Source organism: Falco biarmicus, chromosome 6 (assembly GCF_023638135.1).
Source record: "Falco biarmicus isolate bFalBia1 chromosome 6, bFalBia1.pri, whole genome shotgun sequence".
Taxonomy (NCBI): Eukaryota; Metazoa; Chordata; class Aves; order Falconiformes; family Falconidae; genus Falco; species Falco biarmicus.
This window is the reverse complement of record NC_079293.1, coordinates 6187184-6207500: the sequence shown is the minus strand read 5'-3', so window position 1 is coordinate 6207500 and position 20317 is coordinate 6187184. Positions and strand designations below refer to the sequence as shown.

At 42.8% G+C, this 20317-nt stretch overlaps 1 protein-coding gene across 5 annotated transcripts in view; it reads right to left on the bottom strand.

Annotated features, from left to right (window-relative positions):
- SYNCRIP (synaptotagmin binding cytoplasmic RNA interacting protein) overlaps window positions 1-17810 on the bottom strand; it is a 26245-nt gene extending 8435 nt beyond the window's left edge. For 4 of the 5 annotated variants that reach the window (XM_056342491.1, XM_056342492.1, XM_056342493.1 and 1 more), the window contains exons 1-9: window positions 17610-17754; window positions 15955-16114; window positions 14974-15092; window positions 14680-14787; window positions 12855-12968; window positions 12583-12759; window positions 7465-7600; window positions 6354-6559; window positions 1209-1358 (exon numbers count right to left, since the gene is read on the bottom strand). In XM_056342491.1, the coding sequence (XP_056198466.1) occupies window positions 1209-1358; window positions 6354-6559; window positions 7465-7600; window positions 12583-12759; window positions 12855-12968; window positions 14680-14787; window positions 14974-15092; window positions 15955-16102 (1158 nt within the window). In that variant the 5' untranslated portion in view covers window positions 16103-16114; window positions 17610-17754. Of the gene's footprint in view, window positions 1-1208; window positions 1359-6353; window positions 6560-7464; window positions 7601-12582; window positions 12760-12854; window positions 12969-14679; window positions 14788-14973; window positions 15093-15954; window positions 16115-17609 lie in introns of all 5 variants that reach the window. The other variant, XM_056342495.1, reaches the window with a different exon arrangement.
- Between the last annotated feature and the right edge of the window lie 2507 nt (window positions 17811-20317).

Below are 20317 nucleotides of genomic sequence, written 5' to 3'. Positions count from 1 at the left end.
TTACAATTTGTTACCCAGAGCTAAAATAACAATATAAAGCTAATTATTTTTTTAAATAATCAGACAGCATAGTATTGTGGGTTCTAGAGTTACGCATTTCCTCTTTAACTTGGCTCTCAAACCCAGGACTGCATGTATCAGTTTAGAAGTCTTCCACTCAAAGCTGTAAATAGGCTTCAACCTTTGCAAGCTGTTTCAAATTAATGAAGTGACGGAACTGTCCTCTTAAAAGTACACGTTTTGCAATATGGGAATAATTCTGAAGTCAGCACACATGCAAACATTACTAAAGGTAAAGATCAATGTGTTTTTATTCCTTTATTTTACTTGTAATGAATGTAACTTTCATTTTTAAACCAGAAGCCAAAAATCAGAATTTAGGTCTTATTCTGACCACAAAACACTCCACAACAAACCACCAAACCACCAACAAAAAACCCAACATACAATTCCTATGGGTCACAATTGCTGAAAGTTAAATTCAAGCAGGGTAATTCTAAAGATTCTAGCACTTTTAAAGGCTTGACATAGCTAAGCCTTGATGGGATACATATCCTATGAAAAGACTCTTTCCATCATCTTCCTAAGGATCTGCTTTAAGGCATCTGGATAAGCAAGAACAAGTGAATCCCCTTGTATCCTACCATCCTCCCACAGAACACAAAAAAAAATAAAAAAATACATACACTATAGGCAGGAGAGGAATTACACTTTCCCTTCCTAATGGCAGATGACAGGAGAAAAAACACCAAGACCAAGCTAGCAAAATCCAGGAATGACAATTACTCAATTGTCCAGTACCTTTTTAAAAAAGAGAAAGGTGCTCATTCCACACCATAAAAAAGAAGTCATTCTGTTCCCAGAAAATAAAAAAAATACCTAAGTTTTTATCACCTGCCCTAGAGAAACTGCTTTAGATTCTACCAATAATTTGGTGAGAACAGTCATTCAACTCTGGCACTTCAGTTTCAAATGATAACATATACAGTTTCCTTCGATACGCATCAGCAGAATTAGTTAGGATAGGTGCATCTAAGATCCACTTTTCAAGCTAGCAACTGCATCTTTCCAGGAGACACCCAGAGAGGACAGTTATCAGTGACAATGTGTTACTGTTTCTCCAGACAGAGCTTCTTCTCAAGTTAAAAGTACACAGCTTCTAAACATCACATTTAGTTATTATGTACACACAGTTAGTCTTCACTTACCTTTACAGCACCATCCCGTTCATCAAAATGAATGAAAGCATAGTCTTTTAGCTTCTTCACTCGCTCTAGCTTTCCAAATTGACTGAAGGCCTTTTCTAGTATCTCCTCTGTCACAGTATTGGCAAGATTGCGTACAAACAAAACTTTAACCTTTAAAAAAAAAAAAAAAAGAAGACTTAGAAGTATGATCTAATTCCAAAACACAGGATGAAGTTTGCAAGTCACTGCTATTGGCAGTCCTGAAAATATCATTGCATTTTATATACATATACATGAATATGTAGATTTATATACTCATACAGCATGTTAGCTCCAAAATTCCCTAACCGATAGAAATATTAGATCTGTTTTCAAACATGACTACCTGAGTATTAGTACCCTGAAAGTCAACACAATTTGTTTAATGTTTAATTTAATGCTTAAAAGAATCCTAGCAGCAGTAATTTTCAACTCAGAACAGTTTCAAACTTGAAACAAGGCAGCTAGAACTGGTTACACACAAAATAACTGATCAAAACATTTCACTGTTTAGACAGGTTTTTGCACAGGTATCTGCAGAACAGTCATCATTATAATATCTAGGTCAGAGGTGACAAGCCTGCAGCTTTCAAGCTGCTTAACTTGTGGCTCCCACACTATAGCTACAACAAATACCTAGCATCAGGACTGTGCTTGCCTGAGGAACACTCAGTGACCTGAAGCCACAGCTAGAAGAGAGAACACAGACCAAATGGAATACACAATGGCTGACACTGCCAAGTAACCCACGAACTTTCTCACAAGTCAAACTGTGTCCTTCCTTTGAGGAACAGCCACCCCCAATAATTCTGAAAAGTCTACTCCCTCCCCTGGCTCTCTAAAGCACGCGATACGGCTCCTAAGTTACACAAAGGCTGCTATGCAACTTACATTGTCAGAGAGGTTGGTTATCTTTCAACTATTGATATATGCCCTGTTAACTGCCTGACAGTGACTAAATCAATATAAAGTTTCATCAACCACCAACGGCTTACGATACAGAGCAGTGTGACAGAAGCTTAAACTAGACTCTTAATGTAGCAGACAACATAAACTGGACACCAGAAATCACATGTATTAGTGACCCATTAGTATTCAAAGACTCATCCTTGCATCCACACTGAGCCTGCACTAAATGACCGTACGTTAGCATGCTTACATGACGTCATCCGTGAGTTCTCACAATTTACAAGCCTCCTTCACTTGTTGGGGGGAGTCCCTTCCACACACTGCCACCATGCTCTGACAGTCTAGTCACATCCCACTGCCAAATATGCTCACAGCCTTACTTTCCTACAATGCAGTTGCACATCAGCTGCAAAGGCCTACAACCTCTGCTCACATGCCCTCCGCTACTGGCTTCAAATTAGCTTATGACAAAAAGCAAGCAAACGTCGCACATGGCAGTGCTGACTTCCTGCTCCTAACCCTGATGGTCAACACAAATAACACGGTGGTGAAGCGACCAAAGAAAGCATGCTTCCATTTCTTAAGCAGAGCTATACTCTCTACTCCCACCACATACTGGAACTCAATAAATCCAGACACCCTTTTTATTACTATGTCATTAAGTTAAAATAAACAGGATAGATTTAACTTGATCTTCATCTCACTCACTAGAAGAGCTAGGATGGGGTGCCAAGTTTGGAAGAAGGGGTATTACAGATTTTAAGCCTGACACAGAGTATCAACTCTAGTCTTTGGCAATAGTTATTCTTGCCGATTCTCAGATGACAGAAGTCATAGCCATCTCCATGAGGAAAGCTGCTTCCTCGGGTGTTAAGTCTCTCCTACATGCCTCAATGGCAAAAGCAACCTTTCATTCTTGTAACCCCTATGTAATAACCATTTTTAGTGAACTGTCCTAATTGCTACCATAACCTTATTTCATAAAAATGAATTACAGTAAGTTTGTGATGTAAGCGATGATTTTAAAAAGCAGTAACTTTCAAACAAATATTCCCTATGCTTGTACTTTAGAAAAGAATGGAAACTACAATCTCATGAGGAAGCCCAAGAAGCCTTCACTAATAAACCCACAATAACTGACATGGTGTCAAACATGATTAAAAACCTCCAACATTATCACTTTGTTACAATATGCACTAACACAACATTTTTTAAAAAATTAAAAAGCAACTAACTTGATCTCTAACAGCTGAAATTTTTTAATACCTTTGGTCATGTTACATGTTAAAAGAGTAGCTGAACCAAAGATGATGTCAAAGTTAGGAAGCAGGTTAAAGCATAGGTTGAAAGAAGATGAACTCATTTCAATTTCATTTGAGCTATCTAAAGAGAACAAAGAAAAAAGAAAAAAAGGAAGTCCTCTTCATTAAGACTCATAGATTGTAACACCAAGGACCCAGAGATTATAACACCAAGGAACCACAGATACACACCTAACAAGTGACATACCCAAGCAGCAGCACTTTGTCACAAAGGCAGAACTCACTTTTTAAACTGCTGAAGACTGGAGTAGCCCCACACCTTTCTGGGATCTGCTCCTTTTTCCTCCTCTTACCCACAGCACAAACACTTCAGACTCCACTACCACATTCTCCAAGGGTTACTAACCCCATCTCCTGTCCTGCAATCTACCAGGCAGCCACAAGCATAAGACTTTATTTAGCTGCTTAACCTGCCACTCCAGAATGTCCTTGTAGCCTCAGCCATGCTACAGAATTCAAGTAAAACATTAAGGAATCCACCTATGCTACAACTATAAGAGGCATCAAAATAACACTTAGGAGAAATTAAGCTATCAACACAGCTACTGAAAGTTGGGAAAAAGTCCACTTTGGACCACAGATCAATTACTTAACCAATTATACTCTGACCTGCCAGTACAAGCACTAATCTACTGCAGAACATTATGTCTAGCTTCAGAATCTAGCTTTCTACCTCATCGCACTCAAGGTACTTCCTATTTGAGGTAACAGCCCATTTAAATTTTAAGTATGCATTCATACAGTACTCTCCACAGCATTTAAGCACAAGTCTAAAGGAAAAAAGAGGCTTAAGTAAACATTTCAGAAATCTATTAAGTGTCCATGTATTGATGAAATTATATGCTGCTTCTGCAAGACATTTAGATCAACACTGTCCACATTCTGGCTACAAAGGTGAATGTCTTCCTCATCATGGACCTGCTTTTCTAGCAGTCTTGACAAGAAACCTGCCAATCAGATGATTATTCTGATAAAAGCAACCTCCTACTCCTACTCACAATGTTTCCTCCAGAGCCTTCTACCACAGGAATGTGTAAGACTACAAGGGTCAATAGTTCTCCCTTTGCTCCTGATTAACAGTACTCGAAGCACTGACAGCCAAACTGCAGCTCTCATCTGGGAGATTACTGACTGCAGCAGCAGCTCAGCTGCTCTTTTCTCTTAGGAGAAAGACAGCGATAAACAGAAAGTAAGCCTAACACTTTCAGCAGTGCCAGATGGGTCAGACCTTCTCCAAATGTACAGTTGAATGGGCAAGAAAGACTAGAGTAGAGACCTTCCCTGTTGCAAGAATAAGCGACGCAGCCAGCAAGAAAGGTCAGACACAACACTGCTTGTTTCAACTTCTGCTTCAGAGACACACTACGTGCTCTCTACTTCTTCAGCGTTCTCATTCAGTTAGTCTCTCTTCCATACGCCTTTAACCCAAGCTCCATGCCCTGTCTTTGGCATATGGCGCTAGAAGTATGCAAGCTGGTTTTCTGCACATTTTCCATATTTATGTTTCCTCCCTTTTCACGTCCCATTTCAAATAGAAAACAATACAAGGCATTAACACATACAAAAAAAACAACCATTAAATGGGGCAAACCACTATCAAGCATCAATTTCTTTAGCTTTTCACTCCCCACATCTGTAAACTTACTTAGGAAAGACAGCCAAGTATGTTGTCTACCACCTCCTGCTCATCTATTCAGTCATGTCAGCAGAAGTTCCTGCTCATTTATTTTAATAGTTTGCTGGATTAGGTCTCTTCTCTTTTGAGCCAAGAAACCAAACCGATAGATAGGCTGCCATATTTAGGAAGTGCCACCTTTGGCTTTTATTTTACCTGCAGGCCTCTTCCTCGCTGCTGATAAGTCTATGAAGCCAGGCAAGAAAATTAGAAGTCTGCAGACAGGGTAGTCCAAAAGCTTCTGTAATACCTGTATTACAGAAGCAGCTTTTTCCCTAAAATGAGCCCCCACCCCAACCCTTTTCCCTTATGGCTCACCAAAGAGGAGATCCCAGCCAAGCTATCTTACTAGGTCCATCAAAGTAGGACTCCAGCAAGTGACGTGTCTCAGATGAGAGTAAAAGCACAGACGAAAAGCAAGCAAAGAGAAAGAGATAAGGATATGGGCTAGCTAGGAGTTTCCATTAAACAACTCAGCTACACAACATAACTGAAAAAGACAGGGTCGAGCATTATCTGACGGGAAAAGAAAAAATCAGGTAATTCATTTCTGGCAAAATATCACACACGCACACACACACATAAAACAACTGCTACAACATACTTCAAAATGTTAACAGTCCAGACTCCCGTTTCATTGAAATAATCAAAATCCAAAAATATTACTAGTCTTGGTATTTTAAGGAATTAACTGCCCCAAATTAAAAAATAAAGATACAGAGTTCCAACTATGATGCAATTACCTAACTTCTCAGAAGTTACTACTAAAGGCAACTTTGAAAATACATTTGTGCATCTAACTGACACATTCCAATTCTGAAGTGATAAACAAAGTTCTGGGTTTAAAAAGAATTAAGGCTTGTTCCATCATTCCATTTAGATTTCTGTCCCTTCAAGTATTAAGCTACAAAACCATTTTAACTTTGGGAGTCTCCACCACCACTTCCAGATGAGAAATTAAGTACATCACCCTACGTGTCATTTTGGCAAGAATTACATTCAACATCCGGCCTTCGGAGCACAAAATAACATCAGTCAATAGAGTTTTTCAATTCACAACAATTATTCTAGAATGCATTCATATTTTTATCATCTCACCTGCCATCTCACCTCTGTCAAGAAGGCTGAAAGATGCTATTTAAACATAAGCTAATGTCAGAAAGTACTTACTTTGGAACAAGGCACTTTACATGTATTATGGTTCCCTTATAGCTTTATTACCTTTGCCATGACTTCAGGATCTGGGTCTTCTATAGGGTCAGCCCATTCCACTGTAACAACATTTCCCCAGACTTTCACTTTGCCGCTCATTAACCTACGTCTGGCCTGAGCAGCAGTTTTGTGATCTTCATATTCAAGGAAACAGAAACCCCGGTTCTTTTTCTTGTCATCAGGCTGATGATACAATATGACATCTGTAAGACCCTCTGAAATTAAGCAAAATATTTATTTGTTATGGTTTCAATCCATGAATTTGTATTATAAAGTGGGGATTATCTTTCTGGTAAATACACATCTGAGAAGTTGTTCTAAAAAAGAAGGAACACACTAGACTTTTGAGACCGAGTACATAATACTTTCACTACCTTCAAGACCAACATTTTAAGAGAGACACATTAGACTGTCCCAACTCAGGATCTGTTTTTATAAATGAAGAAAGCTTAGTAGCTATGGAAAAGTACCTTTCCTCTAACTGAATGAAGAAGAGATAAGGGCAGCCAAGAGTTGTGCTTTGTCAGTTCTCCTCTCAAACCTCTAAGACACACCACTTATCAGCATGTGTTTTTTCCATGGATGTCTAAACTACAAGAGATCAAACCTGCACAATTTTTAGACATCTAAGAAGTTTCAGTGTTGCTCCAAGGAACCTGAAAGTAGATTGTTCAGTAACAGAGAAAGCCATCAAATGTTACCTTTGCCAGTTTATATGCTGTTATCAAAAAGAGATCCTTATCAAATCACTAAGAATTCTAAAGCACAGAACTAGTCACATTATCCAACCCGCTTCATTTTTACCTTACGGTTTTAAAACATCCATTAGTATTGAAATAATTAAACCATCTATTTCTTTGAATGTTTTTTTTTAACGTTACACAATTATTATCTAGGTAAAACCTGGAACCACACATCGAGTCTCATCACAAGTATTTCAGCCCTCAGCATAACAACAGTTGAAAAAACCCCAAAACCACCTAGAAGTCAGGATAAATGCTGAGTGGTCTTTGTTTGGATTCATCATCATTCAACCATAAACCAAAAGATGGTGAAGAGAGTTCATCACTGACCATGTTTGACATCTTTCTAGCTCTACAAAACACAGTTCTTGACTTACCTGTTACTTTGCTAAATTCTTCAACAATTTGCTCCTTGGTTTTACTCTTAGGAATAGAACCGACGAAAAGCCTATTATTGGCAACAGAGATGCATACACCAATGTGTTTTCCAGAACGAATTTCATGGTTGTTGTACTGAAAGAAAAATAATTGGACATCCATCAGTTACAGGTAATTTTCACTCCCCTCAAGAGCAGCATACCAAATATTTTACTATTGCAAACACAGCATTGAGTAATATACTAAATTCTTTGGAGCTTAACACATTCTTACAATGCATATTCAACTGTTCTGAAGCATAGCCATGGTCTCTAAGATAGCTCCACAATTTCAGTCAACAATTATTCTTCCCTCCTTGTTCAAGCCTCTTTCTTATTACTATGGAAAAGGTAAGTCTTATGTCCAAGTCATCAAGGTCAAGGCTTCTCCCTTCACAACAGTGCAGGAAAAAAAAAGCAAGTTCCTCTATAGACTGTACTTATGAATTCTTGATTTGTGTATAAGACAAGAGTTATAATTAAAGCGAGATTCCCTTCTAAAGTTCCATAGTTAATGAAAGAGAGCCGTGATCACGTCTTCACAAAACATGCAAGAGCAATTGGCAAATACTTTCCAAAGCACATAGATTACACATGTAAAGATAGTAAACAGCAAGAACAACCTTCTACTGACTTGAAATCCTAAGACTTCTGTTCAAACACTTCTCCCATAACAGATTGTTTAGAAGACACCCTGAACAAGTCAGCAGTTTAAGGGGAAAAAAAAAAGGTATTACTGTAGACATCTGTTGACAAAAAATGCCTTTCATTGAGATGCAGACACAGACATGCATCATCCAAATAAGCAGCAGGGAGGTCAACTGGTGGTACATCAACCCCTTTCCAACTGGAAGCCCTGCAACAGACAGTTCTTTAGCTAGGAAAATGTATTTTGTGGTCAACATTTTATTGACAAGTAGCAGCACAGCTTTTTAAGATTTAATCTAGCTATTTATTGTATGAGTTATTTTCTGTTTGGTGGTAAACCTGTACAAGCAAGTAATCTCACACCCCTTCTTGCTCTGTACACTAAAATCAGGGTGAAGATTATTTATTTATTTACATTTACCTTGTGCAAACAAAAACTACATCACTGAAAATTTTCAAAGTTAGATAATATCTGCATCAGAAGTGAGCTAAAAGGAGTACTGTACATGTGAAAAGGATCTGGAGTGGCCCCTTCCCAACTAATTATGTCTGAAAACACAGTAGGATACAGTAAAAGACTTCTGTACCTCTGTATCTGTCACCCACATGGCACAGGAATAGTTGACTTTAAAGTAGGAAACAGCTGAATAAAAGACTGTATGTGTATTATTCCGATTACTAAAAAACAGACTTATATACATTACTGAAGAGACGTATTACAGTAGTCCAAACAAAAAAAAAAATCCTTTAAAGAAAAACCTTTAAAGAAGCTGACAGTTTATTCGTCTGGAAATAGGACACAAACTGATTATTCATTAACTGAAGTGTAAATTAGGAAACACTTCTTTACATTATGAAGCATCTTTTAACTGAAAGGGTAGTGAAACACTGGAACAGGCTTCCTAGACAGGTAGGTGGTCGATGACCCCCAAGCCTGTCAGTGTTTAAGAAGAGGCATTTGGACAATGCCCTTAAATACTTTTTGCATTTTCAGCCAGCCCTGAATTGGTCAGTCAGTCCCTTCCAACTGGAATATTCTATTGTATATGAATAATAGAAGGTATTACCCGGCTCTTCCTGTTAAAAGTTGTAAGACCAAAATTTACTCCACATTTAATTCAAAGAAAGCCTCTCATACACCAATGGCAACACAGTAGTATTTCATAACTAAGAAAAAAAAAATCTACCGCATTGCAATTCCACACTGACAGCAGTTGCTAGTAGTTTTTTTCCACAAAACATTAACTACTACTTTTCATTGTATGTTTCTCTTAACACAGAGTCTTGAACTAGGTGCTTTTATATATAAAGTTGGTGGGTTTAGGTAAATAGTTTGCATGCCATCTGTAAACTTAGATTAGACATAAACTGGCCCAAATCATGATCCGGGTAAAGTGCCAGAACAATCAAGCTACCAAATCAGCTATGTCAGCATACTGCTTCCCCTCCTGTCACCACTGAATCAATGCCCAAAGTTAGTAACAGAGATATTATTACCTTCTACACACTATAATTTTTTATTATTTTTTTTTTACTAAGTTCTCTAAGAACCTTGTTACAAACAGGTCAAAGTATGCATAAGGTCTGTCTTGTCATTTTATCCACCTAAAACTTTCACCAGTAATTTTAGCTTATTTCCAGCAGCAAATGGCAAGTTCTACTGCTACGCATAGCTGGCAAACTGCTTTAAGGGGCATATTTGCATAAGTCACCTGTACCTACACTTTGATCAAGCTTACACTTGCTCTAATCAAAAATACACTGTATGCTACTATAGTTTTCAGTATGTTTTCCTACAAGCTTCACATCATAAGTATTCATCCTGCACATGTCTACAGTAACTTTAACCACTCAGAAATCTTTTGAAAAAACTGAAATCTAACAGCTTCATAGGAAATAGGAGGGAGAATTGGACACGTGTGCAAAAACACAACTGGAGTCGCAATTCTTAACTCTATATAAAAGAGAAGGTAAACACAATCATGTTAAAAAGAGAAAAAATGCCTGGGGTCAAAAAAAAATTAAATCAGACTTCTGATCATCAGTGCTTGTATGAACATTTGAGACACCATTTCTACTTAACCAGCGAGGGTTATCCACACCAGATTAAGTACTGAACATAAACTTAACTGCTGTTCATATTTGTAAGTCTTCTCAGTATCAGGCCATAGCATCACTCCATTTTTGTCTCAAGCACAGCCCCAGAAGCATTTCAAATGCAATTTAGGCAATTCTCCACTTTAAGTGGCTTGAAAATGCATATACATGAACAAAATCAAGGCTCCCACCTTTTAAATTGCAGGATTTCTTCTGGTTAATGAATAGAGAAGCCAAGACTAAGTTTACCCAAAAACTTCAGTTCAGTTTATATTAAGTAGTTACAAAGACTGTGGATGATACAACAGCCATGCAAATATGAACTGTATACAAAATACATTACAACAACTGCAAGACAGGTCAGTTTATTCTCTGCTGCAGTTTGGGCATTGACAAAACCTCATAAGCTCCCTCTTATTACTCAGAAGGCTACAGGCAGCGCAGAGATTTTTGTTCTCATTTTTGCTACATTTCACAGAGTCCTGAATGGGGCAGGGGGGGAGAAGCCTCCGGGAAGGAGATGGGAAGTAACAGAAGAACCCCTATGCCAGTCCAGAAAGCTGGAAAGTAAGCTGTATACACATCAGAAGATTACTGCTAGTATCAAAAAGAACACCACCGGTTAAAATACTAGGTTATTACAATGGCTAGGACCAAGGGCTCAGTGCTTCTAAGACATCTTTCAGTAGCCTCTCCCACGCACGCGTAACTAATACAAGTGACAGACCTACGATTTTCAACTGAGCTCTCCAGTCATATATTGCTAGTACCCCTGCAAATCACTCCCAGACAACTTTGGAAACTTATAATACACCAAACTAGCCAGCCAACTACAACTAGAACCATTCAGAATCTGGCAAATGCCATAGGATCCAATTTAAATCTAACCTTGCCCTCCAAGAGGTTAGCATGAAGGCTGAAAAACTGTCCCATCAATCGCAACACTTTTCAACTATTACACTCAGCAGCTATTTAACTGAAAAAACGGAACAATACTTTTTTTTTTTCCCACTGATCAAAGATCACATAAAAAGGGACAAGCACATACCTCCCTTGTAACATTTAGTGGAAGACTGAGGCTAGGATCTGATGTTAGTTTTATGGAAACACAACCTGAATGACTATTCAGAACACTGGCTTTAAGCAAAATCCCACTAAGTGAAGAAAAATTCCTTTTTGTTAGTTTACTAAGCACCTCTGACAATGTATGTTATTTGATTCACTTTTTTGCTACGTCATGTACATAACTTCGTTCACACACAATGTAGATAGCTATGCTGACAACGGAAGTATGAAGAGGTATATGCAGTTATCTTCAGTATGTCTGGATTGCGCACAGGAACACTAACTGTTCTTAAAAAGCTAAACAGCATACACCAAATATTTTTGTATTTCCACACTTTTGTAGACATTTCTACACTTCAACACATTCCGATCTTCAGTTTGATTTTTCTCCACTAAATGACTTACATTATTAGTGTCAATACAGTACCTTAATCGTTTAAGACGTACCTTACTACAAAACAAAACACTTTTACCCTACTATATTAATACAGTATCAGTACACCTCAGAGCGAGTATGGTTAGCAGTCTTGAGGGGCATAATGCACACTGATCTTGGCTGTATCAACGTAGCCGTAACTAGCTCAACAAAATTCAAACTCAACTAGGAAAACAAAGAAGCAGTGCGAGGATCAGGGCGGTGTTTCTTTCCCCCCTCTTTTTTAGTAATGGATTCTTCATGCACAAAACCTATAAAGCTTACAAAGAATAGCCTATTTCTTATATCGAACTATTTCATGCCTCTGTGCAAACCAAAGAAAATGTTCTTTTAACCTGGAAGGATTTATGACTTTTTCCAGTCAGTTGCAGCAAACAGAACAGACCGTAACACTCAAGAGAGATTATTTCCCATCTGAAGTATCTTATGAAATTCTGGGACTTCAGAGCCTTTCCCCAGGCGGGGCCCCCTGCCGGCGGCCAGCACAGCAGCGATCCCAGCCCACCCCACCACGCTCCCTGTGTGCGCCACACCGGCCCCAGCACAGCTGCTCGGAAGTCACTATTGCTACTGCAACTTTTTGTTAGTAATAAAGGCTCACCTAGCTGGTCCAAACAGCAGTCCATCGGCTGTTTGTTTTTTTTTAATGTGTCCCTAATACAGCCAGTAGAAATGTATATGCAATGCAGAAGTATTTAAAAACACCTACTGGACATTTATGAAGTGATCTAACAACTACAGTTCCATCCCAAGCATTAGAATCAGGACAACTGCTTACAAACCAGAGAGCATTCTTCCAAAAAAAAAAAAAATATCCAAGTAAGAAAACTTACCAGTTTAACAGCTTCCTGAGCTGCCTCTTTAGTACAAAAAGTGACAAAAGCATATCCTCTATTTAGACCAGTTAGTGGATCCATCATTAAGCGGAGATCCCATATAGGGCCAGCTTTTTCAAATAACGGAACAAGTTCATCTTCAAACAAGTCTCTTGGAATCTTGCCCACAAAAATCTACAAGACAAGACACATACAGAGTGTTTTTTATAAAAAAAAATAAAATACTTCCAATGAATAAGAATACCTCTACATAAGTATCTGCTTCTTACCTCTGTACCAACAGAAGGTTGTTGTCCTGAATATACAGACTCGGGAGGAGGCCCACCATACTTTCTCTGTCCAGTAGTCACATCAAGAGTGTAGCCGGTTCTCTCCAAGAGTGCCTTCAAGTAAAAAACTTAGAACTTTAAAATCACATACACATTCAGCTAGTTTAGATGCATTTCATTCACAGACATGCTTATAATCCCTCTTAAACTGTACTGCTTTTGAAACTCCCACAGGCAAACAAGCCTACTGCCAGTACTTCAACAAGAAAATTGCAAAACAACCAGCAGAAGGATCAGGTAAAGAAATACTGCTACAAAACCAGACATTGAGTTTTCCCAATTCCTTCATTTTCATACAAAAAAAAAAAAAAAGCAAAATAACAGAATAGTGACATTCCCTTTAATTAGAAAGATATTAGTCTGAGCCACTTCTTGTTTTGGCATGTCCAATCTTGCAAACATTTATGCACAGGAGTTCCCTTCACTTAATGGGATTACTCATAAGTGTGAAGTTAAAAAACACATGTTTAAGTGCTTACACCCCTGGAACACCAGACTGCTTCAGGTATCCAAACACTGAAGTGGTAGTACTACTTACTTCCTCCTGTCACCCCACTCCCCACCCCCCCATACCCCCCAAATTCCTTGTGGGCACATACACCATCCCAGCACAACTGATCCTCACTAGAATCACTGCATACAGTTACAGGTATACTACCAATTTAAAATGTTACATGAAATTCAGTATGCAAATACATAATGAGAAACTCCTCTGAAATTAGAATTCTTAATAATTTTCTACAAAGACCAATCAACTCTTAACACAAAGAAACAGCATACTAAACAAGCCTAATTATAATCAAGAGTTAGTGATTTCACAACTGGAAAATTATAAGTTATTTAAAATATTATAGCCATCAGCAGTAAAACCTATGCTTTTAGTTAGTTAACAAAGTCCTCATACTGTTGTTTAATGTAGTAGTAACAAAATCTCTACCAGTTTTTTTGAATTTACAATTAGTGGCATCCCAGCCTCAAAGTCAGGAGAAAAAATATTTTCTAGTTTCACAAGCTACACAGTTATTTGTAACACATTAATTTTGCACATCACACACGGGAAGTTAAAAGATGAAACATTCTCTTGCTTTACAAGACATCAACTAAGCATGCTTAGGGGGGGTTGGCCTTTCCTTAAGCTTTGATAAAGTTGCTAATCACAATATACCTAACTCTTGAGACAGGAGTCTCTTGCTAGCAGAAGACTCAGTCCAAGAAATAGCATGTCCATTACTAAGACACTTTGGGGTACAGTTTATGAGAACAGTGATTGTATCATAAGAAGTGAGCTAAATCCTAAACCAATTACAAACTAGGTTTTTTCAGACACATGTGGTACCTCCTCCCCATTGTGGAGTTGCTTTAAACCTGAGCTGAAGGGGATGGGGGAAACAGAACAGAAAAGAACCAAAAAAACAACCACCGATAGCTCAAGTTAGGCATTCTCAAGTTAAAGATCTATGCTGACAAGTTTCCAAAAACTTTTAAATGTGAAATAGTGTAAGTGTCTCAACTGGATGTAAAGCAAACTGTCAAATCTTTTTCACTTTTATATACATTCGGTTCTACTAATGAAGAGTATATTAACTTTCCTCTTGAAAAGGAAGAGGTGTAAGATAAAAAAGCAAGTGACAGCTTTCAATAATGAGAAATTATCCAACACACCTTTTTTAAGAAAAGCACAGTTCCAAGATAATCAAGATACCTCTCACAACAGGTTTGAAAAACCACATATAGACCACAAAAAATTTATTGTTTAGGCACATACCTTAATTTTTGCCTCATCTGGTCCTTTGCTAGAATCTGCCACCTTGGTCCCCTGTTTTTCCCTCTGCCTGTATGTCTTCATGACTCCACATAAAAAGGCACTTTTGTTCTGCAAAAGATGTATTAATCTTCAGTTCTGAAAACACGACAAGCCAGAATCTAACTTTACCTTGAACTAATACAGTGCTCATATTACCTATCACATATAGATCACTAAAGAAACTTAAGCAAACCTCTTGCCAGCCAACTAGCAGTTTATCCCTCAACAATTATATCCTAAATTGCTTAACATTACCTGAACATGTGAGAGATCACTGTCTTTAAACTGCTGAAGAACTGCCAATGCACCTTCTTCATTAAATTCCTTTAAAGCTTCAATAGCTCTTTCATCTAGATCACTATGTGCAACTAACCCTAGAGAAAAGAAAAAAAATTACTAATTATATTTGGGCAGGAATCTTTGTTTAACCACATTTAACACATCTAACACATTTCAGTGACCCCTAAATCAACCAGTGATTAACTTAAGTTACTATACCTAAGAAATCACTTAGTCCTCTTAAAGATAAATATTTAAGTGCATTTAACCTTTTTTAATCAAAAAGTGTAAAAAAAAAAAAAAGTTAAAATCCAGAGTAACTGTTACTGCATTTATGTATTTATTTGACTTCTGTGAATCCCAGATGTTACAAGTGCCAAGTTTATTTTCAATATCCTGACACTTAATTTGGAAGGATCTACCAAAACCTGACTTAGCTTGCCTAGCAATGGTACCTTGGTACATTTTCAGAAGACTGTAAAGACAAACTGCAGCACTAAAAGTGACCACCACAATCCAAAAATCAAGTTTAAAAAATGCTAGCTATTACCACGTCTGAAAAAACCACTACACTAACCTTTGCATCCATGAGCCCAAATACTATGTCATGAAGTATCATTTATATGAGAAGATTACTATCAAGGCTTCCGTTACTTACAGTTCCTACAACTACATTAAAAAATGCACAAAGACCACATCATCTCCTACTCCTAAAAATGATCTGTTGCTATGGTCAGCTGCATACTTCTCCTTCCCCCCTCAGACCAAGTGGCCCGGCCCAAGACTCTTCTCTGAAGAATACAACAAATTAACGCACTGAATGGAAAACATCCACAGATTTTGGCAAGTCTGCAGTTCCCATACTTTTGGAAACCACAAAAAGTTGCTATTTTAGCCCAAAGACAGCAGAATCCAATAAAATATCGTAAGTGCGGTTTTGCAAGTTTTACATCTTACCTGCAACGTAAATTTCATCTAGTTTTTCAGCAACTTTCTGTGGTAAACCAGCATCAAGCAATGTCTGGAAATGCTCAGAATGGGTAACTGCAGCAGAAGTATCCATGGGCTCTTCAGTACCATTCCCATTAACATGTTCAGTAGCCATGTTTCCAGATATCTGTGCAAATGCAATAAGCGTCATAATTAAGCTAGAAATATCTTCAAGCAGAACAATTCAAGTGACAATACATGCAACAAGACTGCCCTATTCTTACAAAAAACAAATTCCAAAACCAAAAAAAACCCCCACCACGTAGACCACTTCCCTGCTACTTTTAGCTTTGGAAGACGAGCAAAATTCCTCAAAAGAAGCACTAAAACAAAGGAAAGCCCTAACGCCACTGCCTAGCGGGGGTGGGGTAGCTTTCACTGCAGGTTTTACACAACCCAGCCAGACACTGACTCACCTCCCTCTCTCTGTCTCTCTAACGCACTCCCTAAGAGACTCTGAACAAGTTAGAAATGGAGCAAGAAGCCAATGGCGGGGGTGGGAGGAAAAGCAAACCTGCCACATGCCGCCGCCGCTACCGCGATACCGTCACTGACACCCGCTGCTGCCTCCACCTCCCGTTGCAAACTCGCTGCCCCCCGGAGCGAGCCGCCTCTCCGCGCCCCAGCCGCGGCCGGGCTCCCCTTCCGCCTCCGCTCCGGTGCCGGCCGGGCAAGCGAGAGGAACAAAGCGCTCTTCCCAGTCCGCACCCACCCACGGCGGCGGCGGCGGCAGCGGCGGCCGCCATGAGCCCGATGGAAACACGTGCTCTGCGCGTTCAGATGTCCTACAACTTCCTCCAGTGACCGACTTCCCCCCCCTCCCCGCCACACTCCCGCAGGAGGAGCGGCTCCCCCCCACCCCAAGCCCCAGCCGTTCCCTACCTCTCACCCTATTCCCCCCAGAGAGCGGTTGCAACACCCCGGGCCCGATTTCACCACTCGGCCGGGAGCTGGCGGCGCCTCCCGGCCCCGCCGCCACCCCCAGCCACACTTCTCCCCGAAACAATGCAGGGGCCCGCCGCCCGGCCGTGGAGCGCCGCTGCCCGCCGCCCACCGCCTCACGACGTGACCGGGGCCACGCGAGAGCCCAGCGGCCCCCCTGCCCACGCACACGCCGGGCACGGAGGTCGCGGCTCGCCCCGCTGCGGCGCGGCTCCCCCCGGCCCGGCCCAGCCCAGCCCCTCACGGGCAATGAATGGAGCGGCGGAGCCGGCAGGACAATGAGGCGAGAGCCACGCGCCCCGCGCGGGGACCGCCCGGGTCCCCCCAGCCGCCGCTGCCGCCCCAGCGCCGGCCAGCTGCCGGGCCTAGTGCGCGGGCACCGGCCCAGCCCGGCCGCCCCCCGCCCGACAGCAGCGGCCACGAAGGCAGCCAGCTCCTCCACCCATCGCGCAGCGCCTGGCAGCCGGGCCGCGGCCCGCCAGCGCTGCAGGGCCCCGGCGTGCGCCGCCCGCCCCGCCCGCCGGCTCCCCTCAGCCGCCTCAACCCCCTCCACGGCCCGGCCCGGCCCGGCCCGGCCCTGCCCCGGCCCGCTCCCACCCCGCTCCACGGGCGGCTGCCACCGCTCCGAGCCACGGCGAGCCCAAGCCCGCCGGCCCGCCCGCCGGCGCCCGGCGCCTGACCTGTCGCTGCGGGGGTGAAACGCCGTGCGAAGGGGCTCGGGGCGCGGCTAGCGGCTCGGCGTGCTGAGGAGCTGCCCCCCTTCTCCGCTCCCTCGGTGTGTCCGGACAGTGTGCTGGAGCTGGCGTAAAATGGCGGCCGCTCGAGCGCTCACGCCGCTGCTGGCACCAACCCCAGCCCCTTCCACTCGGCTCGGGGGGGGGCGGGAGGGGAGAGGAGGAGGCGCCGCGCGCGCTGGCGCAGCCCCAAACCCGGGGTCTCCCAGGCAGCTCCGCAAGGGTTATCGCCTCGCCCCGCCCGCCGGGCTGCCCGCGCGCGCGCCCGCCCGCCCCTCCCCGCCCTCGCGCGCGCCCTCGCCCGCCCTCCCCTCCGTCCCCCACGCGCTCGGCGTTCCGTGCGGAGCGGCGCGCGCCGCCCTCTTCCTACGGGCCGGGCGGCGCGTCAGCCGGCGGGGGCGCGCGGGGCTCGCACGGCCCGCGCGCTGCCGGGGGGGGGGGGGGGCGGCGGGACAGGCCCCGCGGGGGGACGGCGCGTTGCGGGGGCGGCCGCGCGCCTCCCCTGCACCTGTGCGGGCGCCGCGCGAGGAGCGGCGCTGGCGGAGCGGCCGGCCGGGCCGCGCGGGGATTGGGCGAGCGGCCGTTCCCACGGCGCGCAGGTGGCACAAAGCGAACGGCGGCGGCCGGAGGCGGGGAGTCCGGCGCGCGGCGGGGACACGGCGGAGACAAAGCCACGCAGACAAAGGGAGGGGAGAGCGGCGCTTTGTGCGGCTGCCGGCCGGCCCAGAGCCCGGCGGCGCCCCCCCCCCCCCCCCCCCCCCCCGCGGAGCCGGGAGGCGCCTCCCCGCCCTCCCTGAGGTGCGCGCCGGACCCCGCAGCGGCCCCCCCCGGCCCGCCCCTGCGGAGGGCGCGGGTTCCCTCAGCCGCGGCGCGGTCACTCCGCCGGGGCGGCGGGCGGCGGCAGGGGCTGGGCTGTCACGCAGGTCAACCGAAATGCCGCAGCACGCCCGGAGGAGCGAGGCCTTTGCCCCACAGCCACCCTCCGGGCCCTGCTCCTCCACGGTTTAACTTCGTGGCGCCGGCCCAGCAGAAGGTGGGTGTCACCGCACAGCGTTGTCAGACGCAGGGCCCGCGCTGGGGACCCTCGCCGCACGCTTCCGAGTTCCTAACCGGCCTCACTCGCGCAGCTTAACACGAGAAAACTCAGAAACCAAGCTACTGATCCGTGCCAGACCTGTAACTCGAGGTAAAGACAGCGAAATGAAGGCAGGAGGGCACACAGAACGGTACTCGCTTCTTAAAGGGGGCTCGGCAACCAGCTGCCCCGCTACTGCTGCCCCTTAGCCCAGTGTGTCTCCAGTGTTCTAAAAATCCTTCCACCTGCACAGCAGGGCAAGCACAGACAGTTACAGGGGTAGATCACTGTAATACCCACATGCTGGTGTCTTAAGTACCTGAAACATACAAGAAAAATCTCTTCAAGTACTTGATGCAGTAAGACTTCATTACAAACTGAATCACTCCGCAGGTTAGCCTGAAATCACAACAAATACAAGGCAGCTGTACATTATCAAATATTCCAGCTAATTCATAATTTGAAAGTGTCATGTAAAAATTTTTACTCAAACTGTTCCCCTATATTTAAAAAAAGAACAAGACTTCATGAAGAAAATAATTTTAGTAAAACAAAAGCTATTAGTGCAAACTTGTCTGCTATTTTTAATCACATTCTTTATCAAAATGTTAATATTTTGCTCCCTTCAAAAATTAATAACTCAAATTAATAGCTCAAAAATAGCTGTCAGCTGGACAATGAGAGTAACACCCTCAAAAACAAATTTGGAGAGCATTTTCTGGTGAAAATACTGCACCAAAACATACTATTCTCAGACATTTACAGAAGGTGTTTCAGTGGGGTGTTTACAGATGTGAGCCGAGTTAATATCTAATTTCATAAATTAATTTCTCTGGAACTAATGAAAACAGTGGAAAATGTTTCATTAATATTCCTAGTCAGTGGATCTGACTAACTACAGGTGGTAAACTCCTGAGAAAGTAATTCCCACTTTCAGGCCCATTTTTAGAGGGAAGTCTTTTTACACACTTCCCTTTTCCTCCATAAAATGGAAGTAAAAACAATAAAAAGACTAGGATAAATGCAGTGAACAGATTTGCACCCTTATTTAAAACCACAGCTGACCCAGAGTCAGTTGCAGGCATTTGATCCTTTGAAATTTTATGTAGAAAGGAGGAAGAAAGGAGTCTGACATGCAGTTCCTCTAAATATAGCTCAGTTATTAGCCGTAATATCAGTAGGACAAAGACAAGAGTGGTACGCCCAGGAAAAGATCCATGAAATCATGATGTGAGGGTTTGGGGGGTGGGGGTGGTGTTTTTTTAAATCATGTAGAACATCCATTGAAAAAATACCCAGCCAAGAACATTTGCAGGCACTTACCAAGTGACTTGGATTTACCCGAGGAGTTTTGCTGCATGTGCCTGAAAGTTTCACAACTTCTCACCATAAATAAAATTGTGTTAATTCCTAAATTCTCCAGGAATATGAAACCCCTGCCTGCTTCTAGTCCAACTGCAACTACTGCAGAACCCCACTGAAGCCAGAGCTGGATCTCTGAGCCTCCCTAGCACATCCATGGTAAAACCAGTGTTTACAAGACCAACTACGGAGTTGCATGGATGAAGCAGAGAAAAAT